The sequence below is a fragment of the Mus musculus genome, chromosome 12, assembly GCF_000001635.26.
Source record: "Mus musculus strain C57BL/6J chromosome 12, GRCm38.p6 C57BL/6J".
In the NCBI taxonomy this organism is placed as follows: Eukaryota; Metazoa; Chordata; class Mammalia; order Rodentia; family Muridae; genus Mus; species Mus musculus.
Window position 1 is genome coordinate 114,876,608 of NC_000078.6, and position 26,645 is coordinate 114,903,252.

Genomic DNA, 26,645 nt, shown 5'->3' on the forward strand with positions numbered 1-26,645 from the left:
ATGGAATATTTGCTCTATGATGACAACCAGGTCCATAGAAACAAATGCTTCATATTTTCATTTATGTGTGGTTCCATGATTTGAATAATGTACTATGACCATTCCTACCTGCACTCTGTCTATCTGGTTTTCCTTGGGACATTCAAATATGTCTCTCTTACAATATAATGAGCAAGTCTTCTTTATTGGTTATTATATTTATTTACATATCAAATGTTATCTCATTTATCTGGTTCCCCTGCACAAAACTTCTATCTCATCAAACCTGCTTCTGATTCTGTATGTTGCTCCCTTAAACCATATATCCACACTTGACCCATCCCTCTAGAATTCTGTTATGCTGTGTCATCTACCATTTACAGGACAATGAGCCTCCCCTGCCATTGTTGACAGGTAAGCTAATCATCTCTAATACATATGCAGCTGGAGCTATAAGTCCCTCCATGTGTATACATCTACATGCTGAGGTGCTTGGGGCCACTTCCCTTATGTGACTGATATCCACAACTCTATATGGTGGGCTGTGGCTACATGACAGGGGGCTGGTGTCAGGAACAGACAAAGCTTCTACTGTCCCTTCTGTGTCCTTCAGGCTTCAAGCTGAGCTAAAAATCAGAGGCTTCTTCTCATGGTCCACTGCTCAACAGAAAGTAATTCACACTCAGTCCAAACATATACAAGATGCTAGTCTAGATATTGTAAGTCCATGTATATGTATGTACATGAGTGTTTATGTGTTTATGTGTGTGTGTGTGCCTGTGTGTGTTTCAGTGTGTGTGTGTGTGTGTGTTTGTGTGTATTTGTGTGTGTGTGTGTGTGTGTGTGTGTGTGTGTTTGTGTGTGTGTATGTAGCCAACCCAGGAGAACAAAGTTTGTTGTAGTCAACAAAGATGAAAAACCAGTTGGAGAGCAAAAAACTGCTTTGACATTAGCCATGGAGCTACAGAGTTGAAATTTTCCTAGCTGGTTTCCAGTCTTGCTTTAGAAAATAATTTAAGTAATTTAATGATTTTCAGAATAGACTTTGAACTTTGGACTTTCTTTTCCTTTTCTTGATTATTTTATTAATTTATATTTCAAATATTATCCTTTTTCTAGGTTTCCTTTCTGGAAGGCACATCCCATGACCACAACTTCCTGCCCCTAAGAGGGTGCTCCTCTAGGCCCACCCCCACACCTGCCTTCTCTTCCTAGCATTCCACTGCATTAGGGGCATTGAACCACCTCAGGCTCAAGGGCCATTCCTCCCACTGAGATCCAAACAAGGACATCCTCTATCTCATATGTAGATGGAGCCATGTGTTCCTTCATGAGTATTATTTGGTTGGTGGTCCTAACCCTAGGAGCTTGTGGGGGGATGTTCTGGCTGGTTGCTCCCTCAGTGGGGATGCAAACCCTCTCAGATCCTTCAGTCCCTTCTCTAACTCCGGGGACAAGGACCCCTTGCTCAGGCCAGGTTTGGCTGTGACCATTTGATTCTGTATTTTTCAGATTCTGGCAGGGACTTTCAGGGACAGCCATATCAGGTCCCAATCAGCAAGAAATTCCCAGCATTTGCAATAGTATCTGGTTTTGGCAACTGTATATGGGATGAATCTCCAGGTAGGGCAGTCTCTGAATGGCCTTTCCTTTCGTCTATGCTACATATTTTGTCCTCATAATTCCTCCTGTGAGTATTCTGTTCCCTCTTCTAAGATGCACAGAAACATGCACACTTTGGTCTTCCTACTTTAGCTTCATATGGTCTGTGAATTGTATAATACATATTCTGAAATTTTGGCTAACATCCACTTATCAGTGAGTTTCTACATTTGTTTTCTTCTGTGACTGGTTTACCTCACTCACAATGATATTTTCAAGTTCCATCCATTTACATGCTAATTTAATGAAGTCTTGATTTTAATAGCCGAGTAGTATTCCATTCTGTAAATACCTGATATTTTCTGTATACATTCTTCTCTTGAGGGACATTTGGGTTGTTTCCAGCTTCTAACTATTATGAATATGGCTTCTATAGACATATGGGAGCATGTGTTTTATTACATGTTGGCGCATCTTCTGGGATATGTCCAGGAGTGATATAGCTAGGTCCTCAGATAGTACTATGTCCAGTTTTCTAAGAATGTCAACATTTTTGAGATCACTATATTCTATAAAAACTTTGGAAGTTGAACTAAATATACTTTGCATTTTGCTTTGTTTATGTATGACATCCACAGACTCAAATGCTTGAACAAGCCTATGAAGGCTAGGAAATCAATGTGATGTTATGTAAATGCTCAGGGTAGAATAGCACTATTATAAGTTGTGGTCCTATTGGAATAGGTGTGTCACTCTTGGTGTGGGCTATAATAATCTCAGTTGCTTGGAAGTGAGTATTCTGCTCCCATCTGTCAGATGAAGAGGTATAGCTCTCAGCTCTGTTTGGAACCATGCTGGCCTGGATGGTGTCATGCTCTGCTGCCTTGATGATGGTTGACAGAACCTCTACACCTGTAAGCTAGCCCTAATTTAGTATTGTCCTTCATAAACTTGCTTGGAAATGGTCTGTGTTCACAGCAGTAAAACCCTAAACATGACATGTGACACATAGGAATAGTAAATTCAGGATTGCAGTAGTATTAACTGGACAGCATTCTGTGGTTTAGGTATCAGAGAAATTGTGGCTTCATAGAATGAGTTGTGTAAAGTACCTTCTACTTCTATTTTGTGGAATAGTTTGTGCAGAACTGGAATTAGATCTTTTTTTAAGATCAGATAGAACTCTGCACTAAATCCATCTGGTCCTGGGCTTTTTTTTTTTTTTTTTTTTTTTTTTTTTTTGGAAGGGATTTTGAAAGGGCTTTTTTTTTTTTTTGCCCAGACCATGGTGGAATTTTACAGGTAAAATTCATATTATACTTTATTCCCAGCTATTCCAAAGTTCAAGTTTTTTACACAATACAGAAATACTTTTATCATACATAATCACATTTTCCATTTTTTGTTGTTTTATGAAAGAAGAAATTTTTCAAGGAAAGTGTTCACTGTTATCCATATTGACAAGGCATGGGGGTACTCCAGGGACATCCTAGTAAACTGCATGTAATTCATGGATGTCCTTGTGCAAAGCTAAAAAAGAAAAATAGGTCTTTAAGAAATAGACACAAAAACACACTATTCAAATGATTACATTTAATCAAATCTGCAAGCGGCACTTCTCTAAGTCTTGTCAGTCCCAAGGGAGCTTGCTGCACCTCCAAGTTTTCTGACACACTCAGGATGTGTTTGTAGCACTGTGTCTTGCACAGTAATAGACCGCAGAGTCCTCAGAAGTCAGGCTGTTTAGCTCCATGTAGGCTGTGCTGGAGGATGTGTCTACAGTCAATGTGGCCTTGCCCTTGAACTTCTGGTTGTAGCTAGTACCACCATTGTAAGGATAAACAAGTCCAATCCACTCAAGGCTCTTTCCATGGCTCTGCTTCACCCAGTGCATGTAGTAGTCAGTGAATGTGAATCCAGAAGCCTTACAGGATATCTTCACTGAAGGCCCAGGCTTCACCAGCACAGGTCCAGACTGTTGCAGCTGGACCTCAGAGAGGACACCTGTGAAGAGAAAGACCGAGTGGATGTCAGTGACATCCCAAGACATTTCTTTTCTTCAGATTTGGAAATGGTGAGCCCCTTACCTGCAGTTCCTGACAGGAGGAAGAAAAAGATCCAGCTCCACCCCATGGTTGGAGTCAGTGTGTTCAGTGTCTGTGGAGAGGACATTGGGCATGTGTTGTTTTCAGGGTGCTGATATCCCTGTTTTTTAACTACCATAGACTTAGGTAATTTGCATATTCACAAGCAGGGGACTTTGTATATAATAACCAATCCAAATGGAGAATAGCTGGAGAGGAAGGACTTAAAGGTACATAGGTCAAGCAGCAGGATGGTCTAGTCCAAATCCAATAACTCTCTGAGGAAATGGATCCCATACATTTTCTGTGAGCCCTGCACTGCTGGTATTCTTTTAACTACAGGGACAAATCTTTCAATCGGTTTTTGCCCTAATTCCTTTGCTTTACTCTATGGCTAAGTTCACATTTTGATTTACAGATAATGATTTGTGAAGATTAAGATAATGATAAAGATAATGCTGATGGTAATGATGGAAATACCCATTAGCTAAGTGCAGTTTAAAAAGATTTAATGTCTTAATTAGAACATAGTCAGATGTTGATAAGGAAGAAGGCAAATGAGAAAACTAATGACATGGATGTGATGTTGAAAATGTTTAATCTTTACTTATTATTGTTATGAGTATACAAGTAAATATAGCATACTGACTTTGAAATTCTCTTTTAAATTGTTACCAAAAGAGTAAATACAACTGTGCTGGGTCCCACCTTCAAAGCTCCAAATAATATACTCAATTTACTCTATATTACTACAGAGACAACTGCACATCCATGATTATTGCTGCTCCATTCACAGGAGCTTGTAAATAGAGTTCATCTAGATTTACTAAAAAGCAAAAATAGACAAAAAATACTGACAATGTGTGGGTATAGACTATGAAATATTCTTCATTGTTAAAACATGAACTATGGATTGTATACGTATGAGGAAGAACCTAAGAAATATGCTCAATGACTTCATCAAGTCCTTAAAAACAAATGTTTTATGTATTCATTTATGTGTGGTTACATGATTTGAATAATATACTATGATCATTCCTACCTCCACTCTGTCGCTGTGGTTCCCTTGGCATCTTCCAATATATCTCTCTCACAACATCCTGACCATGTTTTTGTTGGTTATTTTATTTATTTGCATATCAAATGTTATCGCCTTTCCCTGCTTCTCCTCCTCAAATCTTTTATCCCTTCCCACCTGTCCCTGCTTCTATGAAGTTGTTCCCCAAACCACATGTCCACTCCTTCCTCATTCCTATGCATTCTCCTATGCTGGGTCATTGAGCCTTCCAAGGACCATGAGCCTCCCTTGCCATGGATAGCAGATAAGGTAATCCACTGATACATATGCAGCTGGAGACATGAGTCCCTCCATATGTACTTGTTGTTTGGCGGTTTAGTCCCTGGGAGCTCTGAGGATTCTGGTCTTATTAACAACATTTAATGATGGACACATATCTAATAGTAAAAGCTCAAAAGCAAACAAACTCTACAGTGGTTTGTAGATATTTATTCTCATTAATTTCTATATCAATTTTGCTGACTTGTCTTTTGAATACTTATATTGTGATTATAGGGTTGCATTTTATGAGTTTCTGAGGTTTGTGTGTGTATGTGAGTGTGTGTGTGTGTGTTTGTGTGTGTGTGGTGTGTGTGTGGTGTGTGTTTCATCATTTTTTTTAATAAACTTTTATGGTATTTTTGTATCTATAGAAAAAACGGAAGAGTTTACATTTGAGTGAGTGGTGGATTTTTCTGGCAAAAGTTTAGAAAGAATATCAGTGATTAGTGTAAATTTTAATATTTATATTTAATTACTTTTATTTTTTTACAACTCAGTCATTGCCTACCTCCAGGTCTATCCTCTGACAGTTCCTCTTCATATTTTTCCTCCCAACTGTCTTCAATAGGATGCCCCACCTTCACAAGGATTCCCAACTCTGTGGGGCTTCATGTATCTCAAGATGTAGGTGCAACTTCTCCCACTAAGGCCAAAGCAGGCCGTCTTCTTTATATATGTGGCAGGGTCTTTGGAAGAGATCCTGTATGATACTGGGATGGTGGATCAGTATCTAAAATATCTCAGGAGTCTAGGTTTATATGTAATAAATAAGAAAATATACATCTTTGAAGTGCTTAAGTGGGAATCTTCACAGTGTGTGAGTATGGAAACATTACATGCCAATCGCAATAGGTGTCTGTAAGTTAAGAAAGGAAACCAGAGGATAGAAAGTATTCCCATACCCACATCTCTTTGTTGGGGATTCTTGGCTCCTTTGTGACCCCTGCTGGTCATGAACTCACCTGAAGGTTAGATTTTTCCATCTTTTACACTATAGCTGCCCAGGGTGACTTCACCAGTACTACATCCTTGCAACTAATGACTCTGCAGGGCACAAATGCAATGAAAATTGTCTCTCCGTTATAATGAGATGGTGACTAATGTCTCAGACTCTGAATCTATGTTGTTAGTACATTATCATCAATGAAGCTCTTAAAGTCACCTGCTTTCCTGTTGGGAATGGAATTTAGCTCTAAGAGTTCTCATTTGTAATTAGGTGTAAAAGGGAAAGATCATCTACATGTGGAAAGGCAATTTGCCATTGCCCCTATGTGACTGATGTCCACAACTCTCTTTATAGTGGGTTGTGGCTACATGACACGGGCCTGGTGCCAGGAACACACAAAGCTCATACTGTCCCTCTTCTATCTCAGGAGTTTCAAGCAAGCTCAAACTTAGAAGTTTCTTCTCATGGTCCACTGCCCAACAGAAAGTAATTCCCACTCAGTCCAAATATATAGAAGATGCAAGTCTAGATGCTATAAGTCTCTCTCTCTCTCTCTCTCTCTCTCTCTCTCTCTCTCTCTCTCTCTCTCTCTCTCTCTCTCTCTCTCTCTCTCTGTGTGTGTGTGTGTGTGTGTGTGTAGCCAACCAAGGAGAAAGAAGTATTTTGTAGTCAACAAAGATGAAAAAGTAGTTGGAAAGCTAAAGACTGCTTTGACATTAGCCATTGAGGTACAGAGTTGGAGTTTGCCAACCTGGTTTCCAGTCTTTTTTTTATATATATAAATTTTCTTTACATACATTTCAAATGATATCCTGAAAGTTCCCTATACCTTCCCTCTGCCCTGGTCCACTACCCATCCATCCACTCCTGCTTCTTGGGCCTGGCATCCCCTCTATTGGGGCATATAATGTTTGCTATACCAAGGGGCCTCTCTTCCCAGTGATGGCCAACTATGTTATCTTCTGCTACATATGCAGCTAGAGATATGAGCTCTGCGGGTACTGGTTAGTTCATATTGTTGTTCCACCTATAGGGTTGCAGACTGCCCTCAGCTCCTTGTGTGTTTTCTCTAGCTTCTCCATTGGGGGCCCTGTGTTCCATTTTATAGATGACTGTGAGCATCCACTTCTGTATTTGCCAAACACTGGCATAGCCTCATAAGAGACAGCTACAACAGGGTCCCTTCAGCAAAATTTTTCTGGTATTATGCAATGGTGTTTGGGTTTGGTAACTGATTATGGGATGGATGACCGGGTGGGGTCATCTCTGGATCATCCATCCTTTTGTCTTAGCTCCAAATTTTGTCTCTATGAACACTTACATGGATATTTCCCTCTTCTTGATTTCCTTGTGTTTTGAAAAGAGTATCTTGGGTGTCCTATGTTTCTGGGCTAGTATCCATTTATCAGTGAGTGCATATCTAATGACTTTTTTGTGTTCACTAAGGATGATATCCTCCAGGTACCTCCATTGCACCAAGAATTTCATAAATCCACTGTTATTAATTGCTGAGTAGTACTCCATTGTGTAAATGTACCATTTTCTGTATCCATTCTTCTGCTGAGGTACATCTGGGTTCTTTCCAGCTTCTGGCTATTATAAATAATGCTGCTATGAACATAGTAGAGCAGGTGTTCTTATTACCAGTTCGAACTTCTTCTGGGTATATGCCCAGGAGAGGTATTGCTGGATCTTCTGGTAGTCTTATGTTCAATTTCCTGAGGAACCTCCAGACTGCCTTCCAGAATCGGTGTACAAGCTTGCAATCCCACCAGCAGTGGAGGAGTGTTTCTCTTTCTCCACATCCTCACCAGCATCTGCGGAAATACGAATTTTTGATCTTAGCCATTCTGACTGGTGTGAAGTGGAATCTCAGGGTTGTTTTGATTTGCATTTCCCTGATGATTAAGAATGTTGAACATTTTTTCAGGTGCTTTTCAGCCATTTGGTATTCCTCAGTTGAGATTTCTTTGTTTAGCTCTGAACCCCATTTTTAAAGGCTTTATTTGAAGTTTTGCAATCCAGCTTCTTGAGCTCTTTGTATATATTGGATATCAGTCCCCAATCAAGTTTAGAATTGGTAAAAATCCTTTCTCAATCTGTTAGTGGCCTTTTTGTGTTATTGACAGTGTCTTTTGCCTTACAGAACCGTTGCAATTTTATGAGGTCCCATTTGTCAATTCTTGATCTTATATTGCAAGCCATTGCTATTCTATTTAGGAATTTTTCCCCTGTGCCCATGTCTTTGAGGTTTTTCCCTACTCTCTCCACTATTAATTTCAGTGTCTCTGATCTTATGTGAAGGTCTTTGATCCACTTAGACTTGAGCTTTCTACAAGAAGGTAAAAATGGATCAATTCGAATGCTTCTACATGATAACCACCAGTTATGCTAGCACCATTTATTGAAAATGCTGTCTTTTATCCACTGAAGGGTTTTAGCTCCCTTATCAAAGATTAAGTGACCATAGGTTTGAGAATTCGTTTCTGGGTCTTCAATTCTATTCTATTGATCTACCTGTCTGTCATTGTACCAGTACCATGCAGTATTTATCATAATTGCTCTGTACTGCAGCTTAATGTCAGGCATGGTGATTCCATGAGAGGATTTATTTTTTAATTTATTATTTTTTCTTTTTTTACTGGGTATTTATTTTATTTATATTTCCAATGCTATCCCAAAAGACCCCACACGCTCCCCCACCCACTCCCCCACACATCCACTCCCAATTCTTGGCCCTGTCGTTCCCCTATACTGAGGCATATAAAGTTTGCACGACTAATGGGCCTCTCTTTCCAATGATAGCCAACTAGGCCATTTTCTGATTCAATTGCAGCTAGAGACACAGATCCGGGAAGGGGGGGCTGGAGAGTTCATATTGTCGTTCCACCTACAGGATTAGAGATCCCTTTAGCTCCTTGGGTACTTTCTCTAGCTCCTCCATTGGGGGCACTGTGATCCATCCAATAACCGACTGTGAGCATCCACTTCTGTGTTTGCTAGGCTCCAGCATAGTCTCACAAGAGAAAGCTTTATCTGGGTCCTTTCAGCAAAATCTTGCTTCTGTATGCAATGATGTCAGCATTTGGAAGCTGATTATGGGATGGATCCCCAGATATGGCAGTCTCTAGATGGCCGATCCTTTTATCACAGCTCCAAACATTGTCTCTGTAACTCCTTCCATGGGTATTTTGTTCCCAATTCTAAGAAGGGGCAAAGTGTCCACACTTTTGTCTTTGTTCTTCTTGAGTTTCGTGTGTGTAGCAAATTGTATCATATCTGGGGTTTCCTGAGTTTCTGGGCTAATATCAATTTATTAGTGAGTACATATTGTGTGAGTTCTTTTGTGATTGGGTTACCTTACTCAGGATGATGCTCTCCATGTCCATCCATTTGCCTAGGAATTTCATAAATTCATTCTTTTTAATAGCTGAGTAGTACTCTATTGTGTAAATATAGCACATTTTGTGTATCCATTCCTCTGTTGAGGGGCATCTGGGTTCTTTCCAGCTTCTGGCTATTATAAATAAGGTTGCTATGAACATAGGGGAGCATGTGTCCTTCTAACCGGTTGGAACATATAATGGATTTATGCCCAGGAGTGGTATTGCAGGATCCTCCAGTAGTAATATGTCCAATTATCTGAAAAACTTCCATCCAGATTTTCAGAGTGGTTGTGCAAGATTTCAATCCCACCAACAATGGAGGAGTGTTCCTCTTTCTCCATATCCTTGCCAGCATCTGCTGTCACCTGAATTTTTGATCTTAGCCCTTCTGACTGGTTTGAGGTGGAATCTTAGGGTTATTTTGATTTGCATTTCCCTGATGATTAAGGATGTTGAACATTTTTTCAGGTGCTTCTCTGCTGTTTGGTATTCCTCAGGTGAGAATTCTTTGTTCAGCTCTGAGCCAAATTTTTTAATGGAGTTATTTGATTTTCTGTAGTCCACCTTCTTGAGTTCTTTACATATATACTGGATATTAGTCCCCTATCTAATTTAGGATAGGTAAAGATACTTTCTCAATCTGTTGGTGGTCTTTTTGTCTAATTGACAGTGTCTTTTGCCTTGTAGAAGCTTTGCAACTTAATGAGGTCTCTTTTATTGACAATTGATGTTACAGCACAAGCCATTGCTGTTCTATTCAGGAATTTTTCCCTGTGCCCATATCTTCCAAGCTTTCCCATACTTTCTCCTCTATAAGTTTCAGTGTCTCTGGTTTTATGTGGAGTTCCTTAATTCACTTAGATTTGACCTTAGTACAAGGAGATAGGAATGGATCAATTCACATTTTTCTACATGATAACCGCCAGTTGTGCCAGCACCATTTGTTGAAAATGCTGTCTTTTTTCCACTGGATTGTTTTAGATTCCTTATAAAAGATCAAGTGATAGGAGTGTGGGTTTATCTCTGGGTCTTCAATTCTGTTCCATTGGTCTTCTTGTCTGTTGCTATACCAGTACCATGCAGTATTTATCACAATTGCTCTGTAGTACAGCTTTAGGTCAGGGATGGTGATTCCACCAGAGCTTCTTTTATCCTTAAGAAGAGTTTTTGCTATCCTAGGTTTTTTGTTATTCCAGAAGAATCTGCTGATTGCCCTTTCTAATTCAATGAAGAATTGAATTGGAATTTTGATGGGGATTACATTGAATATGTAGATTGCTCTTTGCAAGATAGCCATCTTTACAATGGTGATCCTGCCAATCCATGAGCATGGGAGATCTTTCCATCTTCTGAGATCTTCTTTAATTTCTTTCTTCAGAGACTTGAAGTTCTTATCATACAGATCTTTCACTTCCTTAGTTAGAGTCACACAAGGTATTTTATATTATTTGTGACTTTTGAGAAGGGTGTTGTTTCCCGAATTTCTTTCTCAGCCAGTTTATCCTTTGTGTACAGAAATGCTATTGACTTGTTTGAGTTAATTTTATATCCAGCTACTTGAATGAAGCTGTTTATCAGGCTTAGGAGTTCTCTGGTGGAATTTTTAGGGTCACTTATATATACTATCATATCATCTGGAAAAAGTGATATTTTGACCTCCTCCTTTCCAATTTGTATCCCCTTGATCTCCTTTTGCTGTCGAATTGCTCTCTCTAGGACTTCTAGCACAATGTTGAATAGGTAGGGAGAGAGTGGGCAGCCTTGTCTAGTTCCTGATTTTAGTGGGATTGCTTCCAGCTTCTCACCATTAACTTTGATGTTGGTTACTGGTTTGCTGTAGATTGCTTTTATCATGTTTAAGTATGGGCCTTGAATTCCAGATCTTTCCAAGACTTTTATCATGAATGGGTGTTGGATTTTGGCAAATGCCTTCTCTGCATCTAAGGAGATGATCATGTGGTTTTTGTCTGTGAGTTTGTTTATATACTGGATTACGTTGATGGATTTCCATATATTGAAACATCCCTGCATCTCTGGGATGAAACCTACTTGGTCAGGATGGATGATTGTTTTGATGTGTTCTTAAATTCCATTAGCAAGAACTTTATTGAAGATTTTTGCATCGATAATGATAAGGGAAATTGGTCTGATGTCCTCTATCTTTGTTGAGTCTTTTTATGGTTTAGGTATCAGGGTAATTGTGGCTTTATACAATGAGTTGGATAGAGTACATTCTGTTGCTATCTTGTGGAATAGTTTGTGAAGAACTGGGATTAGATCTTCTTTGAACGTCTGATAGAACTGCAGTAAACACTTCTGGTCCTGGGCATTTTTGGTTGTGAGACTATTAAGGACTCCTTGTATTTCTTTTTGGGATATCAACTGTTTATATCATTAACCTGATCTTGATTTAACTTTGGTACCTGGTATCTGCCTAGAAACTTGTCCATTTCATCCAGGTTTTCCAGTTTTGTTGAGTATTGTCTTTTGTAAAAGGATCTGATGGTGTTTTGGATTTCTTCAGGATCTGTTTTTATGTCTCCCTTTTCATTTCGGATTTTGTTAATTAGAATGCTGTCCCTGTGCCCTCAAGTGAGTCTGGCTAAGGGTTTATCTATCTTGTTGATTTTCTCAAAGGACCAGCTTCTCGTTTGGTTGATTCTTTGAATAGTTCTTCTTATTTCCACTTCGTCGATTTCACCCCTGTGTTTGGTTAATTCCTGCTGTCTACTCCTCTTGGGTGAATTTGCTTCCTTTTGCTCTAGAGCTTTTAGGTGTGTTGTCAAGCTGCTAATGTGTGCTCTCTCTAGTTTCTTGTTGGAGGCACTCAGAGCTATGAGTTTTCTTCTTAGAAATGCTTTCATAGTGTCCCATAAGTTTGTGTATGTTGCGGCTTCATTTTCATTAAACGACAAAAAGTTCTTAATTTATTTCTTTATTCCTTCCTTGACCAAGGTATCACTGAGAAGAGTGTCATACAGTTTCCACATGAATTTTGGCTTTCAATTATTTATTTTGTTATTGAAGATCAGACTTAGTCCATGGTGATCTGGTAGGATGCATGGGAAATTCTTTATATTTTTGTATATGTTGAGGCTTGTTTTGTGATAATTATGTGGTCAATATTGGAGAACATCCCGTGAGGTGCTGAGAAGAAGGTATATCCTTTTGTTTTAGGATAAAATATTCTGTAGATATCTGTTAAGTCCATTTGTTTCAACACTTCTGTTAGTTTCACTGTGTCCCTGTTTAGATTCTGTTTCCATTATCTGTCCATTGATGAAAGTAGAATGTTGAAGTCTCCCACTATTATTGTGTGAGTTGCAATTGGTGCTTTGAGCTTTACTAAAGTTTCTTTAATGAATGTGGCTGCCCTTGTATTTGGAGCATAGGTATGCAGATTTCAGAGTTCCTGTTGGATGTTTTTACCTTTGATGAGTCTGAAGGGCCCCTACTTGTCTTTTTTGATGACTTTGGGTTGGAAGTCGATTTTATTAGACGGGCTACTCCAACCGGCCACCTTCTTGGTCAGAGCACAGGTGTCTGCCCGGTCTGAGAGGCTTCTACCTCAGGTTCTGCAGAAGCCACCTAGGTTCCGAGATTCCACAGAGGGCAGTCTGCACAGGTGAGAGTGTGGAATACAGAGGCCAGCAATTTCTGGGATAGCCAAGAGCCACAAAGCCTCTGAGGTGGCACCATTTTCGGCTCCAGACAACAGGCCACCTTCCTGGTCAGAGCACAGGTGTCCGCCCGGCCTGGAAGATTTCTGCCTCAGGTTCCACAGGAGCCACCTTGGTTCCTCTGTGGAAAGTAGTCTACACAGGTGAGAGTGTGGACTACTGAAACAATGGCTTCTGTGACAGGCCAAAGCAACACAGCTTCTCTGAAAGATCCCATTTTGGGCCTTCATCTTCGGACAGGAGGAGGTCCAAACACCAGATAACTGTGCACCTTCCCTGAAAGAGGAGAACTTGCCTGCAGAGACTGCTCTGACCACTGAAACTCAGAGGAGAAATCTAGTCTCCCAGGTCTGCTGATAGAGGGTAACAAAATCACCAGAGGAACAATCTCTAAACAGAGACAACTATAACAACTAACTCCAGAGATTACCAGATGGCAAAAGGTAAACATAAGAATCTTACTAACAGAAACCAGGACCACTCACCATCATCAGAACCCAGCACTCCCACTTCTCCCAGTCCAGGGCACCCCAACACACCTGAAAAGCTACACCTGGATTTAAAAGCATATCTCATGTTCATGGTAGAGAACATCAAGGACTTAAATAACTCACTTAAAGAAATATAGGAGAACACTGCTAAACAAGTAGAAGAAATTAAAGAGGAAACACAAAAATCCCTTAGAGAATTGCAGGAAAACATAACCAAACAGGTAGAAGACATTAAAGAAGAAACACAAAAATCCCTTAAAGAATTGCAGGAAAACACAACCAAACAGATGATGGAATTGAATAAAACCATCCAAGACCTAAAAAGGGAAGTAGACACAATAAAGAAAACCCAAAGTGAGGCAATGCTGGATATAGAAACCCTAGGAAAGAAATCTGGAACCATAGATGCGAGCATCAGCAACAGAATATGAGAGATGGAAGAGAGAATCTCAGGTGCAGAAGATTTCATAGAGAACATCAGCACAACAATCAAAGAAAATGGGAAATGCAAAAAGATCCTAACTCAAAACATCCAAGAAATCCAGGACACAATGAGAAGACCAAACCTACGGATAATAGGAGTGGATGAGAATGAAGATTTTCAACTCAAAGGACCAGCAAACATCTTCAACAAAATTATTGAAGAAAACTTCCCAAATCTAAAAAAGAGATGCCCATGAACATACAAGAAGCCTACAGAACTCCAAATAGACTGGACCAGAAAAGAAATTCCACACGACACATAATAATCAGAACAACAAATGCACTAAATAAAGATAGAATACAAAAAGCAGTAAGGGAGAAAGGTCAAGTAACATATAAAGGCAAGCCTATCAGAATTACACCAGATTTTTCACCAGAGACTATGAAAGCCAGAAGAACCTGGACAGATGTTATACAGACACTAAGAGAACACAAATTCCAGCCCAGGATATTATACCCAGCCAAACTCTCAATTACCATAGATGGAGAAACCAAAGTATTCCACAACAAAACCAAATTCACCCATTACCTCTCCACGAATCCAGCCCTTCAAAGGATAATAACAGAAAAAAAAACCAATAGAAGGACGGGAACCATGCCCTAGAAAAAAACAAGAAGGTAATCCCCCAACAAACCTAAAAGAAGACAGCCACAAGAACAGAATGCCAAATTTAACAACAAAAATAACAGGAAGCAACAATTACTTTTCCATAATATCTCTTAATATCAATGGACTCAACTCCCCAATAAAAACACATAGACTAACAAACTGGCTACACAAACAAGACCCAACATTTTGCTGCTTACAGGAAACTCATCTCAGAGAAAATGATAGACACTACCTCAGAATGAAAGGCTAGAAAACAATTTTCCAAGCAAATGGTATGAAAAAACAAGCTGGAGTAGCCATTCTATTATCTAACAAAATCGACTTCCTACCCAAAATAATCAAAAAAGACAAGGAGGGGCACTTCATACTCATCAAAGGTAAAAAACTCCAAGAGGAACTCTCAATTCTGAATATATATGCACCAATATATGTATTTTAGTAAAGCTCAAAGCACACATTGCACCTCACACAATAATATTGGGAGACTTCAAGACACCACTTTCACCAATGGACAGAATATGGAAAAAGAAACTAAACAGGGACACAGTGAAACTAACAGAAGTGATGAAACAAATGGACTTAACAGATATCTACAGAACATTTTATCCTAAAACAAAAAGATATACCTTCTTCTCAGCACCTCATGGTACCTTCTCCAATATTGACCACATAATTGGTCACAAAACAAGCCTCAACATATACAAAAATATTGAAATTGTCCCATGCATCCTATCAGATCACCATAGACTAAGGCTGATTTTCAATAACAAAATAACTAATAGAAAGTCAACATTCACTTGGAAATTGAACAACACTCTTCTCAATGATAACTTGGTCAAGGAAGGAATAAAGAAAGAAATTAAGGACTTTTTGGAGTTTAATAAAAATGAAGCCACAACATACCCAAACTTATGGGACACAATGAAAGCATTCCTAAGAGGAAAACTCATAGCTCTGAGTGCCTCCAACAAGAAACTAGAGAGAGCACACATTAGCAGCTTGACAACACACCTAAAAGCTCTAGAACAAAAGGAAGCAAATTCACCCAAGAGGAGTAGAAGGAAGGAAATAATCAAACTCAGGGGTGAAATCAACCAAGTGGAAACAAGAAGAACTATTCATAGAATCAACCAATCAAGGAGCTGGTTCTTTGAGAAAATTAACAAGATAGATAAACCCTTAGTCAGACTCACTAGAGGGCACAGGGACAAAATCCTAATTAAAAAAAATCAGAAATGAAAAGGGAAACATAACAACAGATCCTGAAGAAATCCAAAACACCATCAGATCCTTCTACAAAAGGCTATACTCAACAAAACTGGAAAACCTGGATGAAATGGACAAGTTTCTAGACAGATACCAGGTACCAAAGCTCAATCAAGATCAGGTTAATGATCTAAACAGTCCTATATCCCCTAAAGAAATAAAAGCAGGCATTAATAGTCTCCCAACCAAAAAAAGCTCAGGACCAGATGGGTTTAGTGCAGAGTTCTATCAGACCTTCAAAGAAGACATAATTCCAGTTCTTCACAAACTATTCCACAAAATAGAAACGGAAGGTACTCTACCCAATTCATTCTATGAAGCCACAATTACTCTGATATCTAAACCACAAAAAGACCCAACAAAGATAGAGAACTTCAGACCAATTTCCCTTATGAATATCGATGCAAAAATCCTCAATAAAGTTCTTGTTAACCGAATCCGGGAACACATCAAAACAATCATCCATCCTTACCAAGTAGGTTTCATTCCAGGGATGCATGGATGGTTCAATATACGGAAATCCATCAACTTAATCCAGTATATAAACAAACTCAAAGACAAAAACCACATGATCATCTCGTTAGATGCTGAGAAAGCATTTGCCAAAATCCAACACCAATTCATGATAAAAGTCTTGGAAAGATCTGGAATTCAAGGCCCATACTTAAACATGATAAAAGCAATCTACAGCAAACCAGTAGCCAACATCAAAGTAAATGGTGAGAAGCTGGAAGCAATCCCACTAAAATCAGGAACTAGACAAGGCTGTCCACTCTCTCCCTACCTATTCAACATTGTACTTGAAGTCCTAGCCAGAGCAATTCGATAACAAAAGGAGATCAAGGGGATACAAATTGGAAAGGAAGAAGTCAAAATATCATTTTTTGCAGATGATATGATAGTATATATAAGTGACCCTAAAAATTCCACCAGAGAACTCCTAAGCCTGATAAACAGCTTCAATCAAGTAGCTGGATATAAAATTAACTCAAACAACGCAATTGCATTTCTGTACACAAAGGATAAACAGGCTGAGAAAGAAATTCGGGAAACAACACCCTTCTCAAAAGTCACAAATAATATAAAATACCTTGGCGTGACTCTAACTAAGGAAGTGAAAGATCTGTATGATAAGAACTTCAAGTCTCTGAAGAAAGAAATTAAAGAAGATCTCAGAAGATGGAAAGATCTCCCATACTCATGGATTGGCAGGATCACCATTGTAAAGATGGCTATCTTGCAAAAAGCAATCTACATATTCAATGCAATCCCCATCAAAATTCCAATTCAATTCTTCATTGAATTAGAAAGGGCAATCAGCAGATTCTTCTGGAATAACAAAAAACCTAGGATAGCAAAAACTCTTCTCAAGGATAAAAGAACCTCTGGTGGAATCACCTTGCCTGACCTAAAGCTGTACTACAGAGCAATTGTGATAAAAACTGCATGGTATTGGTATAGTGACAAACAAGTAGACCAATGGAACAGAACTGAAGACCCAGAGATGAACCCACACACCTATGGTCACTTGATCTTTGACAAGGGACCTAAAATCATCTAGAGGAAAACAGACAGCATTTTCAACAAATGGTGCTGGCACAACTGGTGGTTATCATGTAGAAAAATGTGCATTGATCCATTTCTGTCTCCTTGTACTAAGGTCAAATCTAAGTGGATTAAGGAACTCCACATAAAACCAGAGACACTGAAACTTATAGAGGAGAGAGTAGGGAAAAGCCTCAAAGAAATGGGTACAGGGGAAAAAAATTCCTGAATAGAACAGCAATGGCTTGTGCTGTAAGATCGAGTATCGATACATGGTACTTCATAAAATTGCAAAGCTTCTGCAAAGCAAAAGACACTGTCAATAAGACAAAAAGGCCACGAACAGATTGGGAAAGGATCTTTACCTACCCCAAATCGGATAGGGGACTAATATCCAATATATATAAAGAACTCAAGAAGATAGACTCCAGAAATTCAAATAACCCCATTAAAAAATGGGGCTCAGAGCTGTACAAAGAATTCTCACCTGAGGAATACCGAATGGCTGAGAAGCACCTGAATGAATGTTCAACATCCTTAATCATCAGGGAAATGCAAGTCAAAACAACCCTGAGATTCCACTTCACTCCAGTCAGAATGGCTAAGATCAAAAATTCAGGTGACAGCAGATGCTGGCGAGGATGTGGAGAAAGAGGAACACTTCTCCATTGTTGGTAGGATTGCAAGCTTGTACAACCACTCTGTAAATCAGTCTGGGGGTTCCTCAGAAAATTGGACATAGTACTACCGGAGGATCCTGCAATACCTCTCCTGGGCATATATCCAGAAGATGTCCCAACCGGTAAGAAGGACACATGCTCCACTATGTTCATAGCAGCCTTATTTATAATAGCCAGAAGCTGGAAAGAACCTAGATGCCCCTCAACAGAGGAATTGATACAGAAAATGTGGTACATTTACACAATGGAGTACTACTCCGCTATTAAAAAAATGAATTTATGAAATTCCTAGGCAAATGGAGGGACCTGGTGGGCATCATCCTGTGTGAGGTAACCCAATCACAAAGGAACTAGCACCATATGTATTCACTGATAAGTGGATATTAGCCCAGAAACTTAGAATACCCAAGATATAAGATATAATTTGCTAAACACATGAAATTCAAGAAGAACGAAGACCAAAGTGTGGACACTTTGCCCCTTCTTAGAAATGGGATTAAAACACCCATGGAAGGAGTTACAGAGACAAAATTTGGAGCTGTGATGAAAGGATGGACCATCTAGTGATTGCCATATGCAGGGATCCATCCCATAATCAGCTTCCAAATGCTGACACCATTGCATACCCTAGCAAGATTTTGCTGAAAGGACCCAGATATAGCTGTCTCTTTTGAGACTGTGCCGGGGCCTAGCAAACACAGAAGTGGATGATCACTGTCAGCTATTTGATGGGTCACACGGCCCTCAATGGAGGAGCTAGAGAAATTACCCAAGGAGCTAAAGGGAACTGCAACCCTATAGGTTGAACAACAATATGAACTAACTAGTACCCTGGAGCTCTTGTCTCTAGCTCCATATGTATCAAAAGATGGCCTAGTCGGCCATCACTGCAATGAGAGGCCCATTGGACTTGCAAACTTTATATGCCCCAGTACAGGGGAACCCCAGGGCCAAAACGGGGGAGTGGGTGGGTAGGGGATTGGGGGGGTGGTTATGGGGGATTTTTGGGATAGCATTGAAAATGTAAACGAGGAAAATACCTAATTTAAAAAAAAAGAAATATATAGAACCTACTGAGTCCAAAAAAAAAAAAAAAAAAAAAAAAACTTTGAAAGGGCGTTTTCTTTGCTCAGAATTTGGTGAAATTTTACAGGTCAAATTCATATTATACTTTATTCCCAGCTATTTCAAAGTTCAAGAGTTTTACGCAACACAAACATAATTTTATCATCCAGTTTCCCTTTTTCGTTGTTTTATAAAAGAAGAAATATGTCACTGAGATTGTTCACTGTTATCCATATTGAAAAGGCATGTACTACTCTAGGGATGTCCTAATCATCCATGTAATTCATGGATGTCCTTCTGAAAAGCTGAAAAAGCACAATGGGTTTTTAAGAAATAGACACAAAAACACACTACCCAAAGGAATACATCTAAGCAAATCTACAAGTGACACTTCTCTAAGTCTTGTCAGTCCCAAGGGAACTTGCTGTACCTCCAAGTTTTCTGACACACTAAGGATGTGTTTGTAGTACAGTGTCTTGCACAATAATAGACTGCAAAGTCCTCAGATGTCAGGCTCAGGAGCTCCATGTGGGCTGTGCTAGAGGATTTGTCTACAGTCAATGTGGCCTTGCCCTTGAACTTCTGGTTGTAGAAAGTATCACCATTGTAAGGATTAATACGTCCAATCCACTCAAGGCTCTTTCCATGGCTCTGCTTCACCCAGTTCATAAAGTAGCCAGTAAATGAGTAACCAGAAGCCTTGCAGGATATCTTCACTGAAGCCCCAGGCTTCACCAGCTCAGGTCCAGACTGCTGCAGCTGAACCTCAGAGAACACACCTGTGAAGAGAAAGACAGAGTGTATGACAGTGACATCCCAGGCCATTTCTTTTCTTCAAATTTGGAACTGGTGAGCCTCTTACCTACAGTTACTGACAGGAGAAAGAGAAAGATCCAGCTCCATCCCATGGTTAGAGTCAGTGTCTTCAGGGACTGTGGAGAGGACAGTGATCATAGGTTGTTTTTAGGGTGTTGACATCCCTGTTTTTAACCACTGTAGACTTAGGTAATTTGCATATTCATGAGCAGGGAACTTCATATGTAAGAACCAATCCAAATGGAGAATAGCTGGAGAGGAAGGTCTTAAAGGTACTTGGGACAAGCAGCAGGATGATCCAAATCCAATCACTCTCTGAGGAAATGCATCCCATATAATTTCTGTGAACCCTGCACTGCTGTTATTCTTGTAACTACAGAGACAAATCTCTCTACCGATATTTGGCATAAGTCTGTTACTCCACTCTGGGGCTATGTTCATATTTTGATTTACAGATAATGATTTGTGAAGATCAAAATGAAGATATTGAAAATAATAAAGATGGAAATACCCATTAGCTAAGTGCAGTGTTAAAAATTTAATGTCTTAATTAGAACTCAGTCAGATGTTGATAAGGAAGAAGGCAAATGAGAAAAGTAGTGACATGGATGTGTTATGAAAAATGTGTACTCTTTACTTATTATTGTTATGAGTATAATAGTCAGTGTAGAATACTGACTTTGAAATTCTGTTTTAAATTGTTACCAGAAAAAGTAAATAAAACTGTGCTCTGTCCCAGCTCCAAACCTCCAGATAATATACTTAAGATACTCTATATTACTACAGAGACAACTACACATCCATGCTTATTGCTGCTCCATTCACAGCAGTTTGTAAATAGAGTTCATCTAGATTTACAAAAAAAAAAAGGACAAAAATTGTGACAGTGTGTGGGTATAGACAATGAAATATTCTTCACTGGTAAGACATGAATTATGGATTGTACATCTATGTGGAAGAACCTAAGAAATATGCTCAATGAGTTCATTGAGGTCCTTAAAAACAAATGCTTCATGTTTTCATGTATATGTGGTTCCATGATTTGAATAATACACTAAGATCATTCCTACCTCCACTCTGTTCCTCTGCTTTCCCCTGGGATGTTCCAATATGTCTCCCTCACAACATCCTGACCATGTCTTTTTATTGATTATATTATTTTTTTACATATCAAATGTTATCTGCTTTCCCTGCTTCTCCTCCACAAATCTGCTATCCCTTCCCACCTGTCCCTGCTTCTATTAGGTTGCTCCCCAACTCACATGACCACTCCTGCCTCATCCGTATGCATTCTCTATTGCTGGGTCATTGAGCCTTCCCAGGACCATGAGCCTCCCTTGCCATTGATAGCAGATAAGTTACTCCTCTGATACATATGCAGCTGGAGCCATGAGTCCCTCCAGGTGTACACTTTGTTTGGTGGTTTAGTCCCTGGGAGCTCTGGGGATTCTGGTCTTATTAACATTTAATGATGGACACATGTCTAATAGTAGAAGCTCAAAAGAAAAGGTACTCTACAGTGTTTTTTTAGATATTTATTCTCATTAATTTCTACAACAATCTTGCTGACTTGTCTTTTGAATATATATTGTGATTATAGAGTTGTAATTTATGCGTTTCTGAGGTTTGTGTGTGTGTGTGTGTGTGTGTGTGTGTGTGTGTGTGTGTGTGTGTGTGTTTGGTGTGTGTTTCATCATTTTTATTTTCTAATAAATTTTCATGTTTTTTTTGTATTTATAGAAGAAATGGAAGAGTTTAAATTTGAGTGAGTGGTAGATTTTCTGGCAAAAGTTTGGAAAGAATATCATTGATCACCCTGTAAATTTTAATATTTATATTTTATTACTTTTATTTTTTACAGCTCAGGCATTGCCCCCCTCCAGGTTCATCCTCTGACAGTTCCTCTTCATATTTTTCCTCTCACCTGTCTTCAATAGGATGCACCCTTCTCAAGGTTTCCCAACTCCATGGAGCTTCATGTATCTCAAAATGTAGGTGCAACTTTTTCCATTGAGGCCAAAGCAGGCTGTCCTCTTTATATATGTGTCAGGGTCCTTGGTACAGATCCTGCATGATACAGGGATGGTGGCTCAATGTCTGAAAGATCTCAGGAGTCTAGGTTTACATATAACAAATAACAAGAAATACACATCTTTGAAGTGTTTAACAAAGAATCTTCACAGTGTTTGAGTATGGAAACGTTACCTGTCAATCCCAATAGACATCGGTAAGTTAAGAAAGGAAACCACAGAGGACACAGAGTAATCCCATACCCACATCTTTTTGATGGGGATTCTTGGCCTCTTTGTGACCCCTGCTGGTCATGAACTCACCTGGAGCTACATTTTCCATCTTTTACATTATAGCTACCCAGGGTAACTACAGCAGTAACACATCCTTGCAACTAATATGCCTGCAGCTCACAAATGCAGGGAAAATTGCCTCTTCTCCATATTGAGACGGTGACTAATATATCAGACTCTGAATCTATGTTGTTAGTACATTATCATCAATGAAGCTCTTAAAGTCACGTGCTTTCCTATTGGGAGTGGAATTTGGCTCTAATAGTTCTCATTTGTAATTAGATGGAAAAGGGAAAGATCATCTATATGTGAAAGCACTATGTTTCACTGCGCCTATGAGACTGACGTCCACAACTCTCTTTATGGTGGGCTGTGGCTACATGACAGGGGCCTGGTGTCAGGAACAGACAAAGCTCCTACTGTCCCTCTTGTGTCTCAGGAGGTTCGAGCAGCTCAACCTTAGAGGTTAGTTCTCATGGTTCACTGCCCAACAGAAAGTAATTCCCACTCAGTCCAAATATATACAAGATGCCAGTCTAGACGCGATAAGTCTGTGTGTGTGTGTGTGTGTGTGTGTGTGTGTGTGTGTGTGTGTAGCCAACCAAGGAGAAAGAAGTTTTTTGTAATCAACAAAGTTAAAAAAGGAGTTAGAGAGCTAAAGACTGATTTGACATTAGCCATGGAGATACAGAGTTTGGAGTTTGCAAACCTGGTTTCCAGTCTTTTTTAATATATATATATTTTCTTTATATACATTTCAAATGATATCCTGAAATTTCCCTATACCCTGCCCTCTGCCCTGCTCCCCTACCACCCACTCCTGCTTCTTGGCCCTGGCATTCTCCTCTATTGGGCCATATAAAGTTTGCAATACCAAGGGGCCTCTCTTCCCAGTGATGGCCGACTAGGTCATTTTCTACTACATATGCAGCTAGAGATATGAGCTCTGGGGGTACTGGTTAGTTCATATTGTTATTCCACCTATAGGGTTGCAGATCCCTTCATCTCCTTGGGTACTTTCTCTAGCTTCTCCATTGGGGGCCCTGTGTTCCATTTTATAGATGGCTGTGAGCATCCACTTCTGTATTTGCAAGGCACTGGCATAGCCTCATAAGAGACAGCTATAACAGGGTCCCTTCATCAAAATCTTTCTGGCATTGGGCAATAGTGTCTGGGTTTGGTTGCTGATTATGGGATGGATCCCCGGGTGGGGTCATCTCTGGATAGTCCATCATTGGGTCTTAGCTCCAAAATTTGTCTCTGTGACCCCTTACATGGGTATTTTGTTCCTTATTCTAAGGAGAAATGATGTAACCACCCATTGGTCTTCCCTCTTCTTGACTTTCTTGTGTTTTGCAAATAATATCTTGGGTTTTCTATGTTTCTGAGCTAATATCCACTTATCAGTGAATGCATATATAATGACGTCTTTTGTGATTGGATTACCTCACTAATGATGATATACTCCAGGTACCTCCATTTGTCCAAGCATTTCATAAATCCATTGCTATTAATTGCTGAGTAGTACTCTATTGTGTAAATGTACCACATTTTCTGTATCCATTCTTCTGCTGATGTACATCTGGGTCATTTCCAGGATCTGGCTATTATAAATAAGTCTGCTATGAACATAGTGGAGCAGGTGTTCTTATTATCAGTTGAAACTTCTTCTGGGTATAAGTCAAGGAGAAGTATTGCTGGATCCCCCCGGTAGTATTATGTCCAATTTCCTGAGAAACCTCCAGACTGACTTCCAGAGTGGTTGTACAAGCTTGCAATCCCACCAGCAGTGGAGGAGTGTTTCTCTTTCTCCACATCCTCACCAGCATCTTCTGTCACTTGAATTTTTGATCTTAGCCATTCTGACTGATGTGAGGTGGAATCTCAGGGTTGTTTTGATTTGCATTTTCCTGATTATTAAGTATGTTGAACATTTTTTCAGGTGCTTCTCAGCCATTCGGTATTCCTCAGTTGAGAATTCTTTGTTTAGCTCTGAATACCATTTTTAATGTGGTACTTGAAGTTCTGTAGTCCAGCTTCTTGAACTCTTTGTATATATATTTTATATTAGTCCACGATCAGATTTAGAATTGGTAAAAATCCTTTCCCAATTTGTTGGTGGCTTTTTTGTCTTATTGACAGTGTCTTTTGCCTTATAGAAGCTTTGCAATTTTATGAGGTCCCACTTGTCAGCTCTTAATCTTACCATGCAAGCCATTGCTGTTCTGTTTAGGAATCTTCCCCCTATGCCCATATCTTCGAGGCCTTTCCCTACATTCTCCTATATTAATTTCAGTGTCTCTGATCTTATGTGGTGGTCTTTGATACACTTAGACTTGAGCTTTCTACAAGAAAAGAATGGATCAATTCGCATTCTTCTACATGATAACCGCCAGTTGTGCCAGCACCATTTATTGAAAATGCTGTCTTTTTTCCAATGGATGGTTTTAGCTTCCTTGTCAAAGATTAAGTGACCATAGCTGTGAGGATTCGTTTCTGGGTCTTCAATTCTATTCCATTGATCTACCTGTCTGTCACTGTACCAGTACAATGCTGTTTTTACCACGATTTCTCTGTAGTACAGCTTAATGTCAGGCATGGTGTTTCTACCAGAGGTTCTTTTATTGTGAGAATAGTTTTTGCTATCCTAAGTTTTTTTCCAGATGAATTTGCAAATTGCCCTTTCTATCTCAGTGAAGAATTGAGATGGAAATTTGATGGGGATTGCATTGAATCTATAGATTGCTTTCAGCAGGATAGCCATTTTTACTATATTGATTCTGTATATCCATGAGTATGGGAGTTCTTTCCACCTCCTGAGATCTTCTTCAATTTCTTTCTTCAGAGACTTGTAGTTCTTATCATACAGACCTTTCACTTCCTTAGTTAGAGTCACACCAAGGTATTTTATATTATTTGTGACTATTGTGAAGGGTGTTGTTTCCCTAATTTCTTTCTCAGTCCATTTATCCTTTGTGTAGAGAAAGGCCATTGATTTATTTGAGTTAATTTTATATCCAGCTACTGCACTGAAGCTGTTTATCAGATTTAGGAGTTCTTTGGTGGAATTTTTGGGGTCACTGATATATACTATCATATCATTTGCAAATAGTGACATTTTGACTTCTTCATTTCCAATTTTTATTCCCTTGATGTCCTTTTGTTGTTGAATGGCTCTGACTAGAACTTTGCATACTATAGTGAAGAGGTAGGGAGAAAGTGGGCATCCTTGTCTATTCCCTGATTTTAGTGAGGTTGCTTCGAGTTTCTCTCCATTTAGATTGATGTTGGTTTCTAGTTTTCTGTACATTGCTTTCATTATGTTTAGGTATGGGCCTTTAATTCCTGATCTTTCCAAAACTTTTATAATGAAGGGGTGTTGGATTTTGTCACATGCTTTCTCAGAATCTAATGAGATGATCATGTGGGTTTTTTTGTCCTTGAATTTGTTTATATAGTGGATTACATTGATGGATTTCCGTATATTAAACCATCCCTGCATCCCTCGGATGAACCCTACTTGGTCACAATGGATGATCATTTTGATGTGTTCTTGGATTTGGTTTGTGAGGATTTTATTGAGTATTTTTGTAACGATAATCATAAGGGATATTGGTCTGAAATTCACTTTCTTTGTTGGATCATTGTGTGTTTTAGGTATTAGAGTAATTGTGGCTTCATAGAATGAATTGGGTAGAGTACCTTCTGCTTCTATTTTGTGGAATAGTCTGTGAAGAACTGGAATTAGATCTTCTTTGAAGGTCTGATAGAACTCTGTACTAAACCCATCTGGTCCTGGGCTTTTTTTTGTTTGTTTGTTTGTTTGTTTGTTTTGTTGTTTTTTTTTTGTTTGTTTGGGAGACTATTAATGACTGCTTCTATTTCTTTAGGGGAAATGGGGCTGTTTAGATCATTAATCTGATCCTGATTTAACTTTGGTACCTTGTATATGTCTAGGAAGTTGTCCATTTCATCCAGGATTTCCAATTTTGTTTATTATATAGCCTTTTGTAGTAGGATCCGAGGACGTTTTGGATTTCCACATGATCTGTTTTTTTGTCTGCTTTTTCATTTCTGATTTTGTTAATTAGGATAATGTCCCTGTGCCCTCTAGTTAGTCTGGTTAAGGGTTTATCTATCTTGTTGTTTTTCTCAAAGAACCAGCTTCTAGTTTGGTTGATTCTTTGAATAGTTCTTTGTGTTTCCACTTGGTTGATTTCAGCCCTGAGTTTGATTATTTCCTTCAATCTGTTCCTCTTCGCTGAATTTGCTTCCTTTAGTTCTAGAGCTTCTAGGTGTGCTGTCAGTATGCTTGTGTATCCTCTCTCTAGTTTTTTTTTTTTTTTTTGGAGGCACACAGGGATATGAGT

The 26,645-nt window shown here is 39.2% G+C and overlaps 2 gene segments (V, D, J or C) and 1 further gene; all 3 read right to left on the reverse strand.

Annotated features, from left to right (window-relative positions):
- The window catches only part of Igh (immunoglobulin heavy chain complex), a 2,751,187-nt gene that overhangs the window by 1,617,840 nt on the left and 1,106,702 nt on the right, over window positions 1–26,645 (reverse strand).
- Window positions 3,281–3,574, reverse strand: Ighv1-36 (immunoglobulin heavy variable 1-36). The segment is given in 1 exon segment: window positions 3,281–3,574. A coding segment is annotated over 1 exon segment (294 nt).
- On the reverse strand, window positions 19,631–19,924 carry Ighv1-37 (immunoglobulin heavy variable 1-37). The segment is given in 1 exon segment: window positions 19,631–19,924. A coding segment is annotated over 1 exon segment (294 nt).